General features: G+C 41.4%; 1 protein-coding gene across 1 annotated transcript; it reads left to right on the forward strand.

Moving 5' to 3' along the window:
- Nucleotides 1-1,455: 1,455 nt before the first annotated feature.
- LOC111155789 (carbonyl reductase [NADPH] 1-like) lies at nt 1,456-10,907 on the forward strand. The gene is made up of 3 exons (XM_022516194.1): nt 1,456-1,744; nt 2,548-2,655; nt 10,369-10,907. Exons 1-3 carry the CDS (start codon nt 1,456-1,458, stop codon nt 10,848-10,850), a joined length of 879 nt encoding a protein of 292 aa, XP_022371902.1. The 3' UTR covers nt 10,851-10,907.
- The last annotated feature ends 12,261 nt before the right edge of the window (nt 10,908-23,168 follow it).

Raw genomic sequence — 23,168 nt, forward strand, 5'->3', positions numbered from 1 at the left:
ATAAACAATGAATCTTGGAACACTGAAAAAATTAAATTTTTAAAAAATTAAATTTTAAAAAAAGATGGAATTGGGAGGGAGAAAAACCATAAGAGACTCTTGCTATCATGAAACAAACTGATGTTTGCTGGGGGTTGGGGGGGTAGGGATGGGGTGGCTGGGTCACAGACATTGGGAAGGGTATGTGCTATGGTGAGTGCTGTGAAATGTGTAAGACTGATGATTCACAGACCTATACCCCTGGGGCACATAATACATTTTATGTTAATAAAAAGAAGTTTTTCACTTCAAAAGGGATGAAAACCTCCTCCCTGTTTATTTTGCACTTAATATTTTCTTTGCATTTCAGAATTGATACATGAGGAATATTAATGTCTAGGACAACACTGTGTATCTTCACCATAAATTTGCAAAAGTACTCTGAGGTGTCATAGGTCTTTTTCCTTTGATATTCTATTTTTTTATTTGACAGAGAGAGAGACCAGAGAGAAGGAATACAAGCAGGGGAGTAGGAGAGGGAGAAGCAGTCTTCCCGCTGAACAGGGAGCCAGGGAGCCTGATGTGGGGCTCCATCCCAGGACCCTTGGCTCATGACCTGAGCTGGAGGCAGATGCTTAATGACTGAGCCATCCAGGTGCCCCTCCTTGATATTTTAAAGCAACACCTAATTATATAAAATACTTTTTAACTGTGACCTTAAACTGAACTCAAAAAGTGGGCAGTTGAGGCAAATGAGATATGTGACCATTAAATCAAACATTCTGATCAATACCTTAGCCCATAGTAGCTTCATAAACATCCCCTTACACTCAGAGAGACCTTTGGAATCATGCAGAGGGAGAGCCTTGCCCACAGCCAAGTCTTACCACAGGACCAAATTCTCTATTTCTCCTTCTTGAATTTCTCCTAAGAACAGAAGGGGACCTGTAGCCTCAGAAGCACTTTCCCTATGCCAGAAATTTCATCACCCCTTGGAAGAACCCAACCATTTCCATTCTGCAGAAGAAGGACACATTCCCAAGACAATCTATCTACTCCTTTTATTCCTTTTGAGGTTTTCCCAAAATGATTTTGGGTCAACTACCATGAATCTCTAGCCCCCTATAACCCATCACCAACCACATTTGTTTTGGTGAGCATTTCATTGTAACCTGAACCACCATTTGCCTCAGAGGAGGGATCCTAATAGGGTGGAGTCTAGGTTGGGCTCAGGGTGCAGCTACTGGAGGGACAGACCTGGGATAGTGTTATTAGGAAACCTTCTAGGACATTTGGCCCCTCCTTCTATGGAGGGACTGAGGCGGAGCCTTGGGCATTAAAAGCCACAATGCTGAAGACTAGAACACTTGTCTACTGGCATCTCTGACTGCGCTAGACCTCTGCACCACCAGCCTTCCGTGTACCCCACAGCACATTCGCTCACCACAGAGGGTAATTCTTGCTCTCCTCACAGCCATGTCATTGTCTAAGCGAGTGGCACTGGTGACCGGATCCAACAAGGGCCTTGGCTTCGTCATCGTGCGTGACCTGTGCCGGCAGTTCTCAGGGGACGTGGTGCTCACCGCGCGGGACGAGGCGCGGGGCCGCGCGGCCGTGCAGCAGCTCCAGGCCGAGGGCTTGAATCCCCGCTTCCACCTGCTGGACATCGACAACCTGCAGAGCATCCGTGCTCTGCGTGACTTCTTGAACAAGGAGTACGGGGGCCTGGACGTGCTGGTCAACAACGCGGGCATCATATTCAACCGTAAGGACACAGGAACACTTAAGGCACCAACCTCCCTTAGGGGACCACCAAGGATGGGTTGGGGCTGGTGCCTGAACCAATACTGTGGGGGCCACAGCTTCAATAAGATCTAGAAGGGTCTCTCTACAGAAGGAGGTTATACTGGAGGCAGAAGGAGAGCAGAAGCCTCCGTGGGTTGCAAGCCTTTCCAACCAAAGCACCTTGGTTTAGCCATGAACCAATCTCAGGGACCTGACAGAGATTTTTGTATGTTTCATTTGGTTTGGATCACAGCCATTCAGTTAATGTTTTTCTTTGGTTGTTTGGTTGGGTTTTTAGTTAGTTTGTTTTAAGATTTTTTTATTTATTCATTTGAGATCGATAGAAAGAGAGAGACTACAAGCAGGGGAAGGGGCAGAGGGAAAGAGAGAAGCAAGACTCCCTGCTGAGCTGGGATTCTGACATGGGGCTCCAGCCCAGGACCTGGAAATCATGACCTGAACCAAAGGCAGACGCTTAATCATCTGAGTCACCCGTGTGCCCCCTCAGTTAATGTTTAAGTTAAATGTAATAAACAACAAATTGCAAAGAGATATACACAGAAATCCCACTGGGCACACTTCCCTTAGCCTCCTGGAATGATGCCAACTTACCAAGCTACACAGCATTAACACAGCAGATAACACAGTTAACACAGAGTTCACTAACACAGACTTAATGAGAATTCACCAGATTGCATGTACAAAAAACAAATGTTACTGTCACTCATGGAATGTTCTCAGATCGCTATTATTTATTAGTGTGTTCTCCTCTTCCCCTAACAGCTGGTGATCCCACACCCTTTCATATTCAAGCAGAAGTGACCATGAAAACAAACTTCTTTGGTACCCGAGATGTGTGCGCAGAACTCCTGCCTCTAATGAAACCCCAAGGTGAGCCTGATGAGGGCCCCAAGCTATGGTGTTTCGGGAATGATCTGGCCCCTGCCTCTCTGGCCTCATCTACAGATGCTGGCTCCTCTCCCTGCTCAGCCACACCCTGAGCATGATTACCAAGTCTCAACCTGGACAGTGTACCTCTGCCTCAGGACTCACAGTGAGCAGCGTCCTCTGTCTCACTGGTCCTTCACAGCTGGCTCTGTCTTATCCTTCCAGTCATCATTCAAAACTCCTCAGAGAGATCTTTTACTCCCTTAGTGCCACTCACAAGAGAAGATCCCCGAGGATTCCTTTCTGAACCCTTTCTTCTCCCTCTCCGTCTCTCCTAGGGATTTTATCCAGACTAGTGGACTCCACACTCTCCAAAGTTCTCAGGTCCCGCTAATATCTGTCACCTACCTAAAACAATCCCAGAGTTCCAGACACACATAGTTCCCTTCCTGCCTCTCCTTCTCCTCAGGATGCCCTCCACCCCTCCCCAAATCCCACCCCTCCAGCACCCATCCTGCACCGCCATCTAAACATTTACATTTCCAAAACACTTATCATTTCCCACACACAACCTCGTCACAAACCCCATCACACTCTCAGCTGTCATTTCTAGATTATTTCAACCTTCCGAAGACACCCTGCTTCTTCAGTCTTTTCCTCTCTGAGCATTCTCTGTACTCTCTGAGGGCTCACTTACTCCCAAAAGATCTTCAGAAGCAAAGCCCAAGCCTGAGCATCACTTGTAGGCATCTCTGTCATCAGACCTGCCAAACTCCAGGCCCATCGACTCCCCTTCCCCTGGTTCAATGCTCTGCACAAAACAAACTGCCATAATTCCTTGGTTGTCAACTACTATAATACTTAACCCCATGAGAACGTGATAGGGGGAAGCACAGCCCTTTTACTACACTCATTAAGAGGGAAGCTGACACTTTTAGGAAGATTAATATTCTGGCTTGAATTAAAAACATGCGGGTACAGTTGACTCTTGGTTCTGCCCCCAATTCCTCTTCTGTCCTGGAAAGCTCTACTACTTCTTCTAACATTCACTGGCTTCACTGACATCTCAAAGGGCAGCTCTCAGATGTCACCTGACTCCTTTACTCACCACAACACTTGAGTGGGATGGAGTTCCTTGTGCCACCACACATCCTACAGGTATTCCCTTAGAAGGCAAAAATGACTTCTGGCTGAGAAATTCTTCTCACCTACCGAGCAGTGTTGGTGCTTGCTGTGTGTTGGCCTTGGACCAGAATGAGGAGGGAGTCCTCTTCTGCATTTGCTAAGGCAGGCTCTAATCAAACAATTCTTCTTGCCTCGGGGAAACTGGACTTCATGGACAAGGAAATGCAAGCTACATTCTCAGTGCGTAAGCAGGGTTTTCTTGACTTTGGAGGAGTTCTTCCGTTAGCTGGGAAGATGCTAGCCACTGCAGCCATGTTACCAGGACTTTACTCTCTTTGGGAACACTATCTGGGAGAAATCCTAGCTAGGATAACCAAAAGCAAATGCTGTCCCTTCTCTCTCATACTTCACAACCTAAGACATGAAGGACAATCTTGAATGACTTCACCAGTTCTCTGTCGGAGCAGAACACACTTCAGAGCCGGGTGTTTGCTCTGTTTTTTTGGCATGGAAGGACAAAATGAAAGAGAATTGTGAGCCTAAGGACTATGAGGGATAGCAGATGTTGATTTTTCTTCCTTTTAAATCCTTCCTTCAAAAAAGAGTTTTGCTGAAATAATTGAGCCAAAAAAATAACAATAATAATAAGAGATGCCCACCACCTTCTTGATTGCCACCACCAGGCAATCAGTTTCTAGGCCATGTACATCCCATCCCACATTCCATGGCTTTCCCATCCCATCCTCCAAATTAATATTCCTGAATTTGAAAGTAATTAACTGCTCTCTTCCCTTTTCTCTTTAAATTATAATATGCACTTATTTAAGACCATTTACTACTGTCTTTCCCTTTTCTCTTTAAATTATACTACACATTTATTTCAAAAAGATATTAAGGTATACCCATGTCTAAGGAATCAAGCAAATGTTTGAAATCTGAAAATTCTTGTTCATCAGATATTAGTTAAAGTATTAGGAGGAAATACAGACTTGTCAATGCTACACTTACAAAGGAAACCTTAAAGAAGTTCTCAACCGTCATTTGAAAAGCTGCTTTACTACATCTAGTACTCCGAAAAACCACTAGAGGAATTGGGTGGGAAAATTACAGTACTAAAGGTCTCTCTCTCTCTCTCTCTCTCTCTCTCTCTCTCACCCACACACACACACACACACACACTGCCATATTGTGATTCTAGAAAGGACAAGAGGCTAGACATTTCTAGATGTGATGTGCTAGGCATTTTATATCTTGTCCCCATTCAGAACATGGAGGAATAATGGATCTCAAGATCCATTATTGGCAGACTGAGGTCATGTGCCATCCAAATTAATAGTTCTTCTCACTACTCAAGGTCCTCAAGTTTTACCCAATCAGGGAAGAGAAACAGAAAATAAAAGGACATGGCTTCTTTGGAGCTAATGTCTTCCTCATTGCAGGGCCCCCAGGCACCTCAGGGAAAACCACAAGAGGCACAGTTTAAAACCGTGAAGTGTTTTGTGAAAATCTCTTATCATCCAGACACTTAACAACTGCTACCCTTGATATTAGAAAAGATGAAACTTCTAGGGAAGGTGATTAATTTGGATCATCAAAGTTCATGAGAACTAGCTGTGGACTTACTGCTTGTGAATGGCCTTGAGAATCAAGTAATGCACTTGAAGTTGTGACCCCTGAGGAGATAATGTCTAAAATATCCAGATCACTATGGCTCTGCTTTAGAACAGTGAGATTTGGAGACTGGGAGATTTCCTAAAAATACATCCCTGGTCACATACAAAGTAATGGTCTGGATAAAGTGTAAGCCCAACATACACCCCAGCCCCACCAGTGCAAGGGTCCTTTCTAACTTGGGGGAATGTGCTTTCCACAGTGACTATGAAAGGGCAACAGTTTTATATACTACCTCACACACAGTGTCACACATTCACTCAGATCACTCACACTCACATACAGTCTCTCACAGACACACACACACACACACACACATCTCACACACACACATGCCCTCGCACACCCTTATCACAAGGACATCAAGATGGCCCACACAGTTCTTAGAGCACAGGTGTGTGCATTCTAGTTCAGAGTCCCTGAAATGACTCTTGAAAGCCATGAGTAGACTAGAAGACAAAATTGTTTGGATCAGAGTCTTTGATACGGAAGCTCCACAAGTTATTTCTGTTTCCTGCCCCACTGTTTCATGTCCTGAGCTATCAGTCCTGAAGGGTCTATAGTCTCACCCAGTTCTATGGAGAAGCCCCTGGTGGTCACTTTGCCCCCTTGGGGAATGTGGTAATTGGGTGGGACAGGCTTGGGGAAGAGAGACTGGTTCTAGCATCCACATCTAGGAATTCACCTACAACAACCTTTGACTCCCTATCAGGTTTCACTCATAACACAGGCCAATATTTTCATAGCTGATTCTAGACTTCCTGAGATAGACAATATGGAATAGAAAACAAGGCATCACTTCATTACAAACAGTCTACAGAAAGTTAATAGAGTTTTTCCATCTACTATCTCCACTACAGGTACATGAGAAAATGGTCCTGAGCCCCTGTGAGTAAAGGCAGCTGCCTTTCTGGTATACCAGTTATCCAGTGTGGGTCCCTCTGTCCCATCTTGTCTTATTTTTGCACTTTTGAATCATGAATATGTATTTTTCCTACTGTGAGACAGGCAGACAGTATTTTTGAAAATAAATCTAGTGGTAAGTAATATATATCTGAGAAGAACTCACTAAAAATTTTTTTAATTTAAATTATAGTTAACATATACTGTAGTATTGGTTTGAGGAATAGAATTTAGTGATTCATCGCTCACATATAACACTCAGTGCTCATCCCAACAAGTGCCTTCCTTAATGCCCATCACCCATTTAGTCCATCCTCCAACCACCCCCCCATCAACCCTCAGTTTGTTCTTTATACTTAAGAGTCTCTTATGCTTAGCTTCCTCTGTTTTTATCTTATTTTATTTTTCCTTTCCTTCCCCTATGTTCATCTGTTTGGGTTTTTTTTTTTTTTTTTTTTTTTTTCCTTATATCCTTTTGTTTTTTTTTTTTTTTTTTTTTTTTTTTTGGTATGAGTGAAATCATATGACACTTGTCTTTCTCTGACTGACCAATTTGGCTTAACATAATACATGCTACTTCCAACCACGTTGTTACAAATGGCAAGATTTCATTCTTTTTGATGGCTGAGTAACATTGCTTTCTATATATATGTATACCACATCTTCTTTATCCATTCGTCAATTGATGAACATTTGGACTATTTCTGTAATCTGGTATTGTTAATAGTGCTGCTATAAACACTGGGGTGCGTGTGTCCCTAAGAATCAGCATTTTTGTATCCTTTGGATAAGCACATTTAATAGTGCAATTGCTGGGTCATAGGGTAGTTCTATTTTTAACTTTTTGAGGAACCTCCGGACTGCTTTCCAGGGTTTCTGCACCAGTTTGCATTCCCACCAACAGTGCAAAAGTGTTCCCCACTCTCCCCATCCACAGGAACATCTGTTCTTTCCTGAGTGGACAATTTCAGCCATTCTGACAGGTGTGAAGTGGTATCTCATTGTGATTTGGAGTTGTATTTCTCTGATGATGAGTAATGTTGAGCATCTTTTCACGTGTCTGTTAGCCATCTGGATGTCTTCTTGGGAAAAGCATCTATTCTTATCCTCTGCACATTTCCTATGGGCATATTTATTTTTGCCATGTTGAGTTTGAGATGTTCTTTATTGATTTTAGATACTAACCCTTTATCAGATATGTCGTTTGCAAATTTCTTCTCCCATTCCATTGGTCAACTTTCCATTTTGTTGATTCTTTCCATCTCTCTGCAGAAACTTTTTATCTTGATGAGGTCCCAATAGTTCATTTGTGCTTTGTTTCCCTTGCCTCTGGAGATGTGTCTAGTAAGAATTTGCTGTGGCTGAGGTCAAAGAGGTTGCTGTGTGTTTTCTCCTCTAGGATATGGATAGATTCTTGTCTACATCCAGGTCCTCCATCCATTTTGAATTTATTTTTGTGTATAGTGTAAGAAAGTGTTCCAGTTTCATTCTTCCACATGTGGCTGTCCAGTTTTCTCAACACCATTTGTTGAAGAGATTCCTTCATTTCCATAGGATATTCTTTCCCAGTTTGTTGAAGATTAGTTGACCATAGAGTTGAGGGTCCATTTCTGGGTTCTCTATTCTGTTCCAATGATCTATGTGTCTCTTTTTTTTTTTTTTTAGATTTTATTTATTTCTTTGACAGACAGAGATCACAAGTAGGCACAGAGGCAGGCAGAGAGAGAGGAGGAAGCAGGCTCCCCGCTGAGCAGAGAGCCCAATGCGGGGATTGATCCCAGGACCCGGGGATCATGACCTGAGCCAAAGGCAGAGGCTTTAACCCACTGAGCCACCCAGGCGCCCCTATGTGTCTCTTTTTGTGCCAGTATCATATTATTGATGACTATAGCTTTATAATATAGCTTGAAGTTCAGAATTGTGTTGCCTCCCACTTGGCTTTTCTTCTTCAACATTCCTTTGGCTATCTGGGGTCTGCTCTGGTTCCATACAAATTTAGAATTGTTTGTTCTAGCTCTCTGAAAAATCTGGTGTTATTTTGATAGCGATTGTATTGAATATGTAGAGTGCTTGAATAGTATAGACATTTTAACAATCTATGTTGTTCCAATCCGTGAACATAAACTGTTTTCCCATTTCCTTCTGTCTTCTTCAATTTCTTCCATAGTGTTCAATAGTTTACAGCAGTACTCATTAAAACATTTGAGAAATAGGTTCCATTAACCTCACACTTAACATCTTGTTGGTGAAACAAAGGACTAGAGTAAAGGACCCCTTTCTTAAAGGTGTTCATCTTAGAAGACTGTTACATTAAGATAGTTTCTATCATTAATTTTCATTCTCTCTAAACACCACTTCATGAGAGTCAGAGTGCCAGTCATTCTCTCTTCCACTGAACTTTCCTGGCACTGCCAATCCTTAGTGAGAGGGGCTTAGAGTTAAGTGACAATGACTGTCCTTCCTGGATATTTACATTAAAAAGGAGAGCTTTCTAATTTTCTTGAATCTCTTACTGTTGGTATGATCTCATAACCTTTCTCTTTTTAATTTTATTTATTTATTTGTCAGAGAGACCACAAGCAGAAGAATCAGGCTCCCCACTGAGCAAGAAGTACAATGTGGGACTTGATCTCAGGACCCTGGGATCATGACCTGAGCTAAAGGCAGACACTTAACCGAATGAGTCACCCAGGTGTCCCGTCTCATAACCTTTCTATAATGCTGAAAATACTCATTTAAACATAAAAATAGGAACACCTGAGTGGCTCAGTGGGACTAGTCGTCAACTCTTAGTATCATCAGCTCAGGCATGATCTCAGGGTTGTGGAATTGAGTCCCAGGTCAGTCTCTATGCTCTGCAGAGACTCTTCTTGGGATTCTCTCTCTCCATCTTCCATTGACCAACCCTACTCATTATTCCAGTGCTCTCTCTCGCTCATGCTCTCCCTAAAATAAATAAATAAATCTGTAAATAATTAAATAAATATATAAAAATAGTAACCCATTTACTTATACATGTCAATACAAGTTCATTGTTACAATTGCTAATGATATTCTCAAAAAAGAGTTAGAAGTATGTCATTGCTTTATACTTTTAACAGCTTTATTGAGATACAGTCCACGTATTGCACACTTCACCCATCTCATATATCCAACTCAGGGGATTTTAGTAATGGGCAGAGTTGTGGAACCATCACTGCTTCAAGACTAGCAGCACACTGTCATCAGCCCAGCCCATTCCCCTGCCCCAAGCAACCACAAATATATTTTCTGTCTGTACATTTCCTTTTCGAATACATACATGTACAGAATCATATAGAATGGTCTTTTGTGACTGCCCTCTCTATTTCAGATAATGTTCTCAAGGTTTACCTATGCTAGCATGGACTTCATTTCTTTTTATACCATCTCCTTAACATGTCACTTTCCTCTGCCCCTTTCCATGACCATATTGCCAGGCACTCTGTCACTGCTCCCAAGACATGTAATCCCAAACCTAGAGAAAAAAGCATGCAACTCAGCCCACTGAGGTGATTTGTTTTTACCTGGTCACCCCAGCCTCCCTAACCCAGCAGTCTGCTCACCTTCAAATGCCATCAGTAAACTGATCGGCCATTTCTTGGTTAATAGACACTTGTTAATAGAGGACTATACAAGTGACCACAAGATCTTCAGGTGGTCCAAGGAGGACCTATAAGGAAAAGCGGTTTTCTAGTTATAACTTCAGGGAGTGCCTCCTTACACTCTGCTTAGCATGTTCCTATACAAGGCATGATCATTTCTTTATGGAACATCTGGGCACTGCCCAGTCCCAGGAGTTCATTTTCTGAATCCTCTGAGACATTATGGGTAAAACAAGGTTCAAAACTATATCATGTCCTTCGTTTACAGAGGCAGTCTTCATTAACACTCATAGCAAACTGGTAATTGGCTCCCAAATGAACAAAATACTAGCAATTTTGGTATTTATCACTCTCAGGCATGCCATTCTTCATGACTCTTTGTGTTATATTTTAGGCAGGGTGGTGAATGTGTCTAGCATAATGAGCTTCGTAGCCCTTAAACATTGCAGTCCAGGACTCCAGCAGAAGTTTATGAGTGAGACCATCACAGAAGAGGAGCTGGGGGTGCTCATGAACAAGTTTGTGGAAGACGTAAAGAATGGGGTGCACAAGGAGGAGGGCTGGCCTGATACACAAGAAGTCCTATATGGAGTGTCCAAAATGGGTATCATGGTCCTCTCCAGAATCCATGCCAGGAAACTGAGTGAGCAGAAGAAAGGAGACAAGATACTCCTGAATGCCTGCTGCCCTGGGTGGATGAGAACAGACATGGGTGGTCCGAAAGCCATCAAAAGCCCAGAAGAAGGAGCAGAGATCCCTGTCTACTTGGCCCTTTTGCCCTCAGATTCTGAGAAACCTCAGGGAGAGATTCTTATAGAGAAGAAAGTTGAAAAATGGGGAATCCTCTCTCAGTTCCCTTCATGGGTCCCAATTTGATATCTGCCATGATTTGACCAAAACAACTCTTACACCATCAACAATAGCCTTACCAAAAAAAAAAAAAAAAAAAAAAAAAAATCACCATCCCTATCGGGTACTCACACTGAATTGGCTACTAATTCCGTAAAGTCTTCTGAGATATATTCTGTGATATAAAAGAAAAAGTATGACTCTGGGAAACAAACTGAGGGTTTCAGAGGGGAAGGGGTAATGGGGATGGGGTAACGGGGATGGGGTAGCCAGTGATGGATATTAAGAAGGGCACGTGTTGTGATGAGCACTGGGTGTTATATGCAACTAATGAATCATTGAACACTGTGAAATAAATAAATAAATAAATAAACTTTAAAAAAAGAGAAAAAGTAGAATTGATGTCAATAATGGATGAACATCATAGATGAATAAACAATTTAAGTGCCCATGTGTACAAATTGTTTCATGCCAACAAGTCTAAAACTCCAACAGACCCTAAACCATGTCAAGAGAAGGGACAATTTAACTCAAGGCTTCGTAAACATCAGTGAAAGAGCCAGATAGTAAGTATTTTTGCCTTTACAGGCCAATGGTTTCTGTTGGACTAACTCAAACCTGCTGTTGTAGCTTGAGAGTCATCACAGATGATATATTAATTCATGAATGGGGCTGAATTTCCCTGCGCAGCATACTTTATCAGACTCCACTATGACATGGACAACCCCATGAAGGATAGACATCCCCTGTTGTCTCTTTAAATTTCAAATTCACTGGGGGAAAAATAATTAAGAGGTGTGAAATGAAAGTGGGCATTTCTCAAACTCAACACCCAAAAAACAAATAATCAAGTCAAAAAGTGGGCAGAAGACATGAACAGATATTTCTCCGAAGAAGACATACAAATGGCTAACAGACACATGAAAAAATGTTTATCATCATTAGCCATCAGGGAAATTCAAATCAAATCCACATTGAGATACCAGTTAGAATGGCAAAGATTAACAAGGCAGGAAACAAAAAATGTTGGAGAGGATGTGGAGAAAGGGGAACCCTCCTACACTGTTGGTGGGATTGCAAGCTGGTACAGACACTTTGGAAACAGTTCTTCAAAAAATTACAAATAGAGCTACCCTATGACCCAGCAATTGCACTACTGGGTATTTATCCCCCAAAGATACAGATGTAGTGAAAAGAAGGGGTACATGCACTCCAATGTTCACAGCAGCAATGTCCAAAATAGCCAAACTGTGGAAGGAGCTGAGATGCCTTTCAACAGAAGAATGGATAAAGAAGATGTGGTCCATATTTATAATGTAGTATTACTTAGCCATCAGAAAGGATGAATACCCACCATTTTCATTGACATTGGTGGAACTGGAGGGGATTATGCTAAGTGAAGTAGGTCAAGCAGAGAAAGACAATTATCATATGGTTTCACTTGTTTGTGGAACGTAAGGAATAGCATGGAGGACATTAGAAGGAAGGAAAAAATGAAGGGGGGTAAATCAGAGGAGGAGATGAACCATGGGAGACTATGGACTCTGGGAAATAAACTGAAGGTTTCAGAAGGTAGGGGGATGGGATGGGTTAGCCTATTGATGAGTACTAAGGAGGGCATGTACTGCAAAGAGCACTGGGTGTTATTTGCAAACAATGAATCATGGAACACTACATCAAAAACCATAAAGCACAGTAAAACACGAAATTTGACACTTAGGACAAATAATAGAGTGAGAGGAATAATATTAGATGACCCAACATATACTTATGGGCATTTCTGTAAATGTGTATGACATTCATTTTTTTGACACAATATTTATTTATTTTTATTTTTTTTAAAGATTTTATTTATTTATTTGACAGAGAGAAATCACAAGTAAGCAGAGAGGCAGGCAGAGAGAGAGGAGGAAGCAGTCTCCCTGCTGAGCAGAGAGCCCAACGTGGGGCTCGAACCCAGGACCTGGGATCATGACCTGAGCCGAAGGCAGCGGCTTAACCCACTGAGCCACCCAGGCGCCCCTATTTTTAAGTTAATATTACAAAAAGAACTTTTTTCTAAACCAATATATGAGTTACAATATTGAATGGTGATGTAAAGAACACAGAAAATTAAAATAAATAATCATTAAATGGAATTTTCTTGAAAATACTCAATATTGGGGCACCTGTGTGGTTCTGTGGGCTAAGCCTCTGCCTTCGGATCAGGTCATGGTCTCAGGGTCCTGGGATGGAGCCCTGCATCAGGCTCTCTGCTCTGCAGGGAGCCTACTTCCTCCTCTCTCTCTGCCTGTCTCTGCCTACTTGTGATCTCTGTCTGTCAAATAAATAAATAAAAATCTTTAAAAAAAAAACTAATGAAGTACTGTATGGTGACTAACATAACATAACATAAAAAAAAAAGAAATGGGAGTGGGTGCTTAAGATACATCCATAAGACAAGCTGAGACAAGGGGGAAAGTGAATGTGGATTGGTTTCAATGGATATGAAAGAATGATTGTCAGATCTCCTCAAGGTGAATGTGTTATTGAAGTAGGGATAAAAGGTCACCAAGTTTGTAACATTAACATGGATCAGCAAAATACGAACAGAAGGTGAACACATGAGGGGGGGAATATTCATCATTGTTGAGGTTACTTTGGTGAATCCATGGGTGTCCACGATACTATTCTGTCCTCTTGGAAAGCCGTGAACACAAACATCTAGAAACTAAAGGTCCTGGCTCTGCCACCTTACTGGGTGACCTTGTGGCAAAATGCCACATGTTGCTATATGTCAGTCTCCTCAAGTGTACAATGGGGGATACCTCATAGCACTGCTGTGAGGAGTAAGTGAACTGATACAGATGGACAGGCTGAAAACAATGGCTGTGCAAAGGGTCCACCATCGGGAGTCCCTGTAGTGGGACCTGACACAGCCATGGCTCTGCACCAAGCCTGGCTCACCATGGGCTCAGTGAATGCCCACCATCTCCCTCCCCTCACAGAAGCATTCATGTGCTACAAAATCCTCTCCTCTCATGATTATTTTTCACTCTTTACAAGGTCTCTTCAACTGATGGCAATGAAAGCTGATGGCCCCTGACATAAGGGAAGGCTCTTTATTTAAAGATGGGGTTTTCTTTACAAGTTTTGCCATTTAATAGCGCTGTTAATTTTCCCTTTTTGCTTGTAATTCTTTTTTTATTATGTTTTGTTAGCCACTGTATAGTACATCATTAGTTTTTAATGTACTGTTCAGTGATTCATTATATGTGTATAACACCCACTGCACATCACAATACATGCCTTCCTTAATAATACACATCACCCTGTTACCCCCTCCCCCACTCTCCTCCCCTCTGAGACCCTCAATTCATTTCCTTGGGTCCATAGTCTCTCATGGCTCATCTCTCTCTGTGATTTTTCCCCCCTTCAGATTTCCCTCCCTTCCCCTATGGTCATCCGTGCTTATGTTCCACATACAACTGAAACCATATAATAATTGACTTTCTCTGCTTAACTTATTTCACTTAGCATAATCACCTCCAGTTCCATCCATGGCGATGCAAATGGTGGGTATTCATCCTTTCTGATGGCTGAGTAATACTCCATTATAAACATGGACCACATCTTCTTTATCTATTCATCTATTGAAGGGCATCTCAGCTCCTTCCAGTTTGGCTATTGTGGACATTGCTGCTATGAACATTAGAGCGTATGTGCCCCTTCTTTTCACTAGATCTGTATCTTTGTGGGTAAATACCTAGTAGTGCAATTGCTGGGTAGTAGGGTAGCTCTATTTTTAACATCTTGAGGAAACTTCATACTGTTTCCAAAGTGTCAGCTTGCAATCCCACCAACAGTGTAAGAGGGCTCCCCTTCCTCCACATCTCCAAAGTCAAGGGTAACAAAAACAAAAATGAACTGTTGCGACTTCATCAAGATAAAAAGCTTCTGCACAGTAAAGGAAATAGTCAACAAAACTAACAGGCAGCCCATGGAATGAAGAAGATATTTGCAAATGACATTATGGATAAAAGGCTTATATCCAAGATCTATAAAGAACTTCTCAAACTCAACACTCAAAAACAAATAACCCAGTTGAAAAATGGGCAGTAGACATGAACAGACACTTCTCCAAGGAAGACGTACAAATGGCTAACAGACACATGAAAAAAATATTCAGCATCATTAGCCATCAGGGAAATACAAATCAAAACCACAAAGAGATACCACCTTACACCTATTTGCTTCTAATTCTAAACTGACCCATGAGGAATGTCAAGGTGTAGGACAAGACAGTAACATCTCTACTGCTAGTTTGGAAATGTATCCTGGTATCGTAAAGATCTCTTTTCCTCCATACTTTAAAAATAACACCTAACTATATATAACATTATTAATTGTGACCTTAAATAAAACCAAAATGTAGGTACTGTAGGCATACAGGGGATTTTACAACCATTAAATCAAACATTCCAATCAATACCTTGGCCCACAATGAGCTTCATAATGCTCCCCTCCAATTTGGTGGCCCTGAAATCAAGCAGAGGGAGAGCCCTGCCCACAGCCAAGTCTCAGCCCAGGACCTAATTCTCTATTTCCTCCTCGAGTTTCTTCTAAGAAAGCAAGGAGATCTCTCTCCTTGGAAGTACTTCCCCTGTGCAAGCAATTTCACTGCATCTTAGAAGGAAGCAACCATTCCCATTCTGCAGAGGATGGACACATTCCCAAGGCAATCTCTATGTACCTTTTTTTTTCTGTTGAGGTTTTCCAAAAAATAATTTTCGTTCAGCTACCATGAATCTCTAACCCCCTATTAACCATGACCAACCACCTCTGCTTGGGGGAGCAAATCAGCCCAACCTGAACCATTGCTTGGCTCAGAGGTAAGATCCTGAGAGGATAGAGTCCTGCTTGTGGTCAGGGTACATCCCCGGTAAAGACAGACTTCACGTAGGGTCACTAGGACACCTTCTGGAACATTTGGACCCTACTTTGAGGGAGAACAGAGGTAGACTCTTGGGTTTTCAGAGTCACTGCACTGGATTCTAGAACACAGTTCTACTGGCATCTGACAGTGGTCAGGCCCCCACAGCATGCACCCCCAATGACCCACCATGTCTGCTCTGCACATCCATTACCTCACTCAGCCTAGCAGGCCTGCCACCATGTGGCACTGGTGACTGGGCCCAACTAGGCACCACTTCACCATCACATGTCCTGTGTGAGTTCTCTAGAGACATGGTGCTCACATCCATGCTTCCACCTGCTGGATATCGACACCCTGCAGAGCATCTATGCCTTGCTTGATTTCCTGTTTGATTTCCACAAGGTCCTGGACATGCTAGTCTACAATATAGGTATTCCTCTCTCCTTCTCTCTGAGTGATCTAGTCAGGCTAGTGGAAACTTCACTACCTCCAATTCATAAGGCTCCCCTAAAATCTGTCATCTACCTAGAATATTCCAAGATCTCCAGGCACACATATTTATCTTCCTGCCTCTCCACTTGCACCTGATGTCCTCCCTCCCTACCTCAAGTCCCTCCAACCCTGTCTAAAACCAACATTTCCAGAGGACACTCATTTCTCCATTTGCTCATTTCACTGTAGCTCCTCTCAGTTTTGTGCTCATCTGGAGGACTTCAGAGTATTATCTAAATTCTGGACTTCAGTCAAATTGGTGTTTCTGTATGAAAACTAGGGATGGGATTTCCTATTCTTCCACCTTGCTTATGTTACTCTTCAGATTGTTTTTGACATAAAGCTGCAATATCCACTCTTCCCTGGGTCTCCAGCCTATTGGTCTACCTGCTGATTTTGGACTTGCCAGCCTCCATAATTGTGAGAAATTCTTTAAAGTTCCTTAAAATAAATCTCACGCACACTTTCCCTCTCTTCCTTTATGTATGTACACACACACACACACACACACACACACCATATCAGTTCATTTTTCTCTCAATATTCTGAATCAATTGATTAATACTTAGAATTAATAATATTCTATATTGCAAAAGATGTTTAAATTAGGATTTTGAGCAAAGGAACTATCCTGGATTATCTTGCTGGGCTCTAAATGTCATCATGAATACTGTGATAGACAGAGGCAGAGGAAGTTTTGAGGAAGAAGAGGAAACATGTGACCATGGATGCAGTAAGCAGACTGATGTAGCCACAAGGAAAGAAATACCCACAGCCACAAGGTAGAAGAGTCAAGGAAGGGTTTTACTTTTCTGGGGCTACCATAATGAATGATTACAAACTGGGTAGTTTAAAACAACAGCCATCTATTCTCTCAAAGTTCTGGAGGATGGAGGTCTGAAATCAAGGTGCTTCCAGTACTGTGCACTCTCAGTTTCTAGAGAAGATACACGTGTTCTTTGTTTATTTAGCAGCTTGGCCATATTTGTGACTCAATATAAGTTCTGGCAGTACCCTAAAGAGCCTTCAGGTAAAAACCTCTTGCATTTCTTTCCAGCATCTCTCCTTTGGATTACAGGTTGTACCCAAGGATTGATATTGAAGAACAAAGAATTCAGAAAGTTCCTTGCCTTCAGCAAAGGAACACACACAATCAGCAATTATGTCTCTTCTGTGAGTGTTCTTGGTCTCTGTCATAGGGTTACTACCTCTCCCTACACACAGAACATGCTATCAAGTGATACAGGACACTGCTACCTCTTCAGGCAGGTCAAGAAAGGAGAGGCTACCACATGGACCTCGGTCCCAGAGCAGGCGACTTTGAAACAACTACCGAAGTACTAACTGATTCTTGGCCATCAATGACCAGTGTAGTTTCCTGAATGCAGGACCTAAACAAATGTCCATCATCTGGAAAGAGATCGGGGGAAAGAAGTGGGAACAAGAGATGTTTTGTGCTATATGGGTTGAGTATTATAATTCACGGTAAAAGGGTTGGTGGTAGAACCATGCTTTCAATGTGGTGATATGACAAAAGCAATTTACAAAATTGTTCTGTAACTTGTTCTGGAATTCTGGAAAAAAGCCAGAATATCTCTGACTTCTGTCTGAGTTCTGTCATTGGAGCCCCAAGCTTCTTCCCACTGGGCTCAGTAACAGCTTGTTTGGCTTTGTGTTCCAGTAAGATAAGACTATAAACAATAAACTGTTTAAACACAGACTATTTCAGCAACTGATCTAATTTACAAATGCTTATCAATCCCTGCCCAGATCCCAGTCTTAGTAACTCTTGCCTTAAAACTCCTCATGACTAATTCCTTACTAAAAACAAAGAAACAAAACAAAACAAAAAAAGATCATTATAAAACCCAAGTGCTCAAATTATTGAGGAAATAATTTGAAGAATTCATTTGGTCAGTGGAACTTTTGCCTGACAATTTCTAATAAACCCAGCTTGTGAGTTTTTTTGTTTTTTTGGTTTTGTTTTGTTTTTTTTTTTTTTTTTTAATCACAGAAGTTTCTCCTGGTGTTTTTATGGGGAGCTTTAATAGACATGGAGGTCCAGTGATATCTGGCCAAAATCCCCTCATTTTGGCCCAAGACCCACATCAGTAACAACATACATCCTAACACCCCCTGAGTACCCTGATCTGAGGTCCTCAGCTGTCACAGCCAGTGAGTTTTCAACATTAAGTCTGAGTTCCCATTCCTTTTCCTTGAACTCCCTATCTGAGATTATTTTAAATTTAATCATTATCCGTCAGGAATTATTCAACTTCCAGTACATTTCTATTCAAATTCCTTGTTGGAAATCTGACAAAGCATTTATTTACCATTTTTTTGTTCTTTTTGCCTGTCATGTTTTCTGTCTGTAAGAGGAAGCTCTTAGAGTAGGGGGCTCACATAGGTCTGATAAGTCTACCTCTAAACTGACCCTGAGGATAAATGAATAAAAGGTATTATTCTGGCTTCCTTTCCTAGATACTCTGCCTTGAATCACCCACCAAAACTTTATAAGAGCTTTCTTTAGTCTGGTCTACATGTGAGAAATTGCTTCTAGAAAGATTTTCTCACCATACTCCATCTTCCAGGGCCATTGATTTATCATTTCAATGACAGGAAATGACTCAGCTTCAGATGGAGGGGCCCAAGACATGGGTTACAGAAACAACACTTTCTGCTGATTGCTAGCCAGTTCCACGTGGATTCACCTGCTAACTAATATATCTACAATTCTTCCTTGAAGAGAGCTGGATGGCTACATGGATGCTCCTTTAATTCCAAACTCTGCCTGTGTGTTGTAGGTCATAATTCCACCAAAGGTCATGTGAATTTGTAGTGGCTACTTTGGTGAATTTTTGATATGACAAAAATTGATCATCTAAGAGGTACATTAAAAGAGAGACAAAACAAAACCCCTAAAATTCTTGGTCAACACTTTTGATTGGTATGAGTAAGTTCAAGAAGAAATTGAGTTTCATCCTTCTACATATAGCTGTCCAATTTTCCCAGCACCGTTTATTGAAGAGACTGTCTTTTTTCCACTGTATATTTTTTCCTGCTTTGTCGAAGATTATTTGACCATAGAGTAGAGGGTCCATATCTGGGCTCTCTACTCTGTTCCACTGGTCTATGTGTCTGTTTTTATGCCAGTACCATGCTGTCTTGGTGATCACAGCTTTGTAGTAAAGCTTGAAATCAGGTAACGTGATGCCCCCAGTTTTATTTTTGTTTTTCAACATTTCCTTAGCGATTCGGGGTCTCTTCTGATTCCATACAAATTTTTGGATTATTTGTTCCAGATCTTTGAAAAATACCAGTGGAATTTTGATTGGAATGGCATTAAAAGTATAGATTGCCCTAGGCAGTATAGACATTTTAACAATGTTTATTATTCCAATCCAAGAGCATGGAATGGTCTTCCATCTTTTTGTGTCTTCTTCAATTTCTTTTATGAGTGTTCTGTAGTTCCTCGAGTACAGATCCTTTACCTCTTTGGTTAGGTTTATTCCCAGGTATCTTATGGTTCTTGGTGCTATAGTAAATGGAATTGATTCTCTAATTTCCCTTTCTGTATTTTCATTGTTAGTGTATAAGAAAGCCACTGATTTCTGTACATTGACTTGTATCCTGCCACGTTGCTGAATTGTTGTATGAGTTCTAGTAGTTTGGGGGTGGAGTCTTTGGGTTTCCCATATAAAGAATCATGTCATCTGTGAAGAGAGAGAGTTTGACTTCTTCATTGCCAATTTGGATACCTTTTATTTCTCTTTGTTGTCTGATAGCTGTTGCTAGGACTTCTAATACTATTTTGAATAAAAGTGGTGAGAATGGGCATCCTTGTCGTATTCCTGATCTCATCTCGACCATTCTCTTACACCAAACACAAAGATAAACTCAAAATGGATAAAAGACCTCAACGTGAGATAGGAATCCATCAGAATCCTAGAGGAGAACATAGGCAGTAACCTCTTCGATATCAGCCACAGCAACTTCTTTCAAGATATGTCTCCAAAGGCAAAGGAAAAAAAAGCGAAGATGAACTTTTGGGACTTCATCAAGATCAAAAGCTTCTGCACAGCAAAGGAAACAGTCAAGAAAACAAAGAGGCAACCCACGGAATGGGAGAAGATATTTGCAAATGACAGTACAGACAAAGGTTGATATCCAGGATCTATAAAGAACTCCTCAAACACAACACACACAAAACAGACAATCATATAAAACAATGAGCAGAAGATATGAACAGACACTTCTCCAATGAAGACATACAAATGGCTATCAGACACATGAAAAAATGTTCATCATCACTAGCCATCAGGGAGATTCAAATTAAAACCACATTGAGATACCACCTTACACCACTTAGAATGGCCAAAATTAGCAAGACAGGAAACAACATGTGTTGGAGAGGATGTGGAGAAAGGGGAACCCTCTTACACTGTTGGTGGGAATTCAAGTTGGTGCAGCCACTTTGGAGAACAGTGTGGAGATTCCTCAAGAAATTAAAAATAGAGCTTCCCTATGACCCTGCAATTGCACTACTGGGTATTTACCTCAAAGATACAGATGTAGTGAAAAGAAGGGCCATCTGTACTCCAATGTTTATAGCAGCAATGGCCACGGTGGGCAAACTGTGGAAAGAACCAAGATGCCCTTCAATGGACGAATGGATAAGGAAGATGTGGTCCACGTACACTATGGAGTATTAAGCCTCCATCAGAAAGGATGAATACCCAACTTTTGTAGCAACATGGACGGGACTGGAAGAGATTATGCTGAGTGAAATAAGTCAAGCAGAGAGAGTCAATTATCATATGGTTTCACTTATTTGTGGAGCATAACAAATAGCATGGAGGACAAAGGGAGTTAGAGAGGAGAAGGGAGTTGAGGGAAATTGGAAGGGGAGGTGAACCATGAGAGACTATGGACTCTGAAAAACAATCTGAGGGTTTTGAAGGGGCGGGGGGTGGGAGGTTGGGGGAACCAGGTGGTGGGTATTGGAGAGGACATGGATTGCATGGAGCATTGGGTGTGGTGCAAAAACAATGAATACTGTTACGCTGAAAATAAATTAAAAAATTTTTTTTAAAACTAGAAAAAAAGAAGAAATTGAGATTCAAAATTGGACCTTTACAGTATAACTTAGCCAAAGCTAATAAAAAAGGTGAAAAGCTTAAAACTGTGTGATTAGATTTATTATGGGCAAAAACATGAATAAATCTACTTTTTCCCCTTCTTCACATACACATGTCTTCTCTCCCTTCTGCTCTCTACCTGGCTCTGACTCCCTTTATTGCCCTGCTTGTCTACCTGAATCACCTTAGGTTCAATAACCCCTTAAAGTCAGACAACTAACTGGAAACCTTAAAGCAGACTTGAAATCACTGTCTGGGTCAGAATTCAGAGCTATCAATGACTATCTTAACATTTTACTGAGAAACTCAAAATAGTCATATGCACACTGGTGGACTCCTTAGATGTCAAATCTCAGATGAAAAAGACTCACTAGAATAAGACCACAGAGAATTTTAGAAACCCTGAGTTCCTTAGGATGGCCAATGGGGTCGGCTATCAGAATCTCTCCTAAAGAGAGATACTCTCCTAAAGTTCACATCAGACACATTCCCTGTAAAGATTGACTAGGTAGGCTCCTCCTCAGTTTTACAAACAAGACAAGATGAAAGTATGGTCAATTCAAAGACAGGTTATTAAGCAACACTTAGCATAAATGCTAGGGTCAGTTTCAGTGCAGTCCTATTTTTATTGTTTGTCAATGAATGAAAAGCTTAATAGGCTATTTGACTAGCAAAAGCAAGTTAGAGTGGAAAGTAACTCCCTTTCCTCAACTATAGCATTCAGAAAAATACTTATAGAATGGAAGAGATCAAACCCAGAATAAAACTCAGAATAAACTTAAGGTTTTCCGACTTAAACAATGACATGTCTCAGGCACCTGGGTGGCTCAGCCAGTTAAGCGTTTACCTTCAGCTCAGGTCATGATCCCAACATCCTGGGATCAAGCCTCCATTGGACTCCCTGGTCGGTGAGGAGCCTGCTTCTCCCTCTCCCTCTGCCCAACCCCCACCCCCTACTCATGCATACAATCTCTCTCTCTCTGCACTCTTTTTCTCTCAAATAAAGAAATAAAATCTTTAAAAAAAAAATAAAAATAAGCAATGACATGTTTCCCGTGGAAATAAATGTTGGGACCATAAACAAGGAAATTCCCAGGAATGTGCATTTGCAGATACTGTAAGCAAAAGGTGGGATGGGGAAAATAATTATCCTGTATTAGCCATGAAATAAAAAGAGAAAAATTAAGATGCCAAAACAGAAAAATAAGCATCCAATTCCCTGTTGTACCTTTGAGTTCACATGGAAACATTTATCTAAATATAAAGGACAAACACACAAATTCATGATTGATGTGGATATTAGATTCAATAGGGTCCTCAAAAAATTCATGTCTACCCTGAGCTTGTGAATGTGATCTTGTTTGGAAACCAAGCCATTGCAATGAAGTAAACATGAGGTCATGCTGGAATAGAGTGGGCCCTATAAAATCTGGTATCTTTGTAAGAAGGCCATATGAAGACACTGAGGATATCCAGGGAGAATCCCCTGTAACAACAGAGTCAGATATTAGGGTGGTGCTTCCACAAACCAAAGGGATGCCAAGAATTGCTGACAGCCACCAAAGGCTAGGAAGAGGCAAGAAAGGATTCTTCTCCAGAGTCTTCATGGCCCTGTTAGTGCCCTGCTCTTAGACTTTAAGCCTCCAGAACTGAAAGATTATTTTGTTTGTTTGCTTTAAGCCACCTAGTCTGTGGCAATTTATTATGGCAAACACAGGAAATGACTACAATATGGATACTACCAAACAACAGTGAACCTACCACTAACATACAACCTCCACTTCAGAGGTAGAGGCCAGC

The sequence above is a fragment of the Enhydra lutris genome, unplaced genomic scaffold (assembly GCF_002288905.1).
Source record: "Enhydra lutris kenyoni isolate GAN:26980312 unplaced genomic scaffold, ASM228890v2 scaffoldscaffold43, whole genome shotgun sequence".
Taxonomy (NCBI): domain Eukaryota; kingdom Metazoa; phylum Chordata; class Mammalia; order Carnivora; family Mustelidae; genus Enhydra; species Enhydra lutris.

Excerpts from the sequence above, each read along its gene's own strand:
- LOC111155789 (XM_022516194.1), top strand. The coding sequence starts at position 1,456 with ATGTCATTGTCTAAGCGAGTGGCACTGGTGACCGGATCCAACAAGGGC. Across the intron at positions 1,745-2,547 it reads CGCGGGCATCATATTCAACC|CTGGTGATCCCACACCCTTT; the intron begins GTAAGGACACAG and ends TTCCCCTAACAG. Across the intron at positions 2,656-10,368 it reads GCCTCTAATGAAACCCCAAG|GCAGGGTGGTGAATGTGTCT; the intron begins GTGAGCCTGATG and ends GTTATATTTTAG.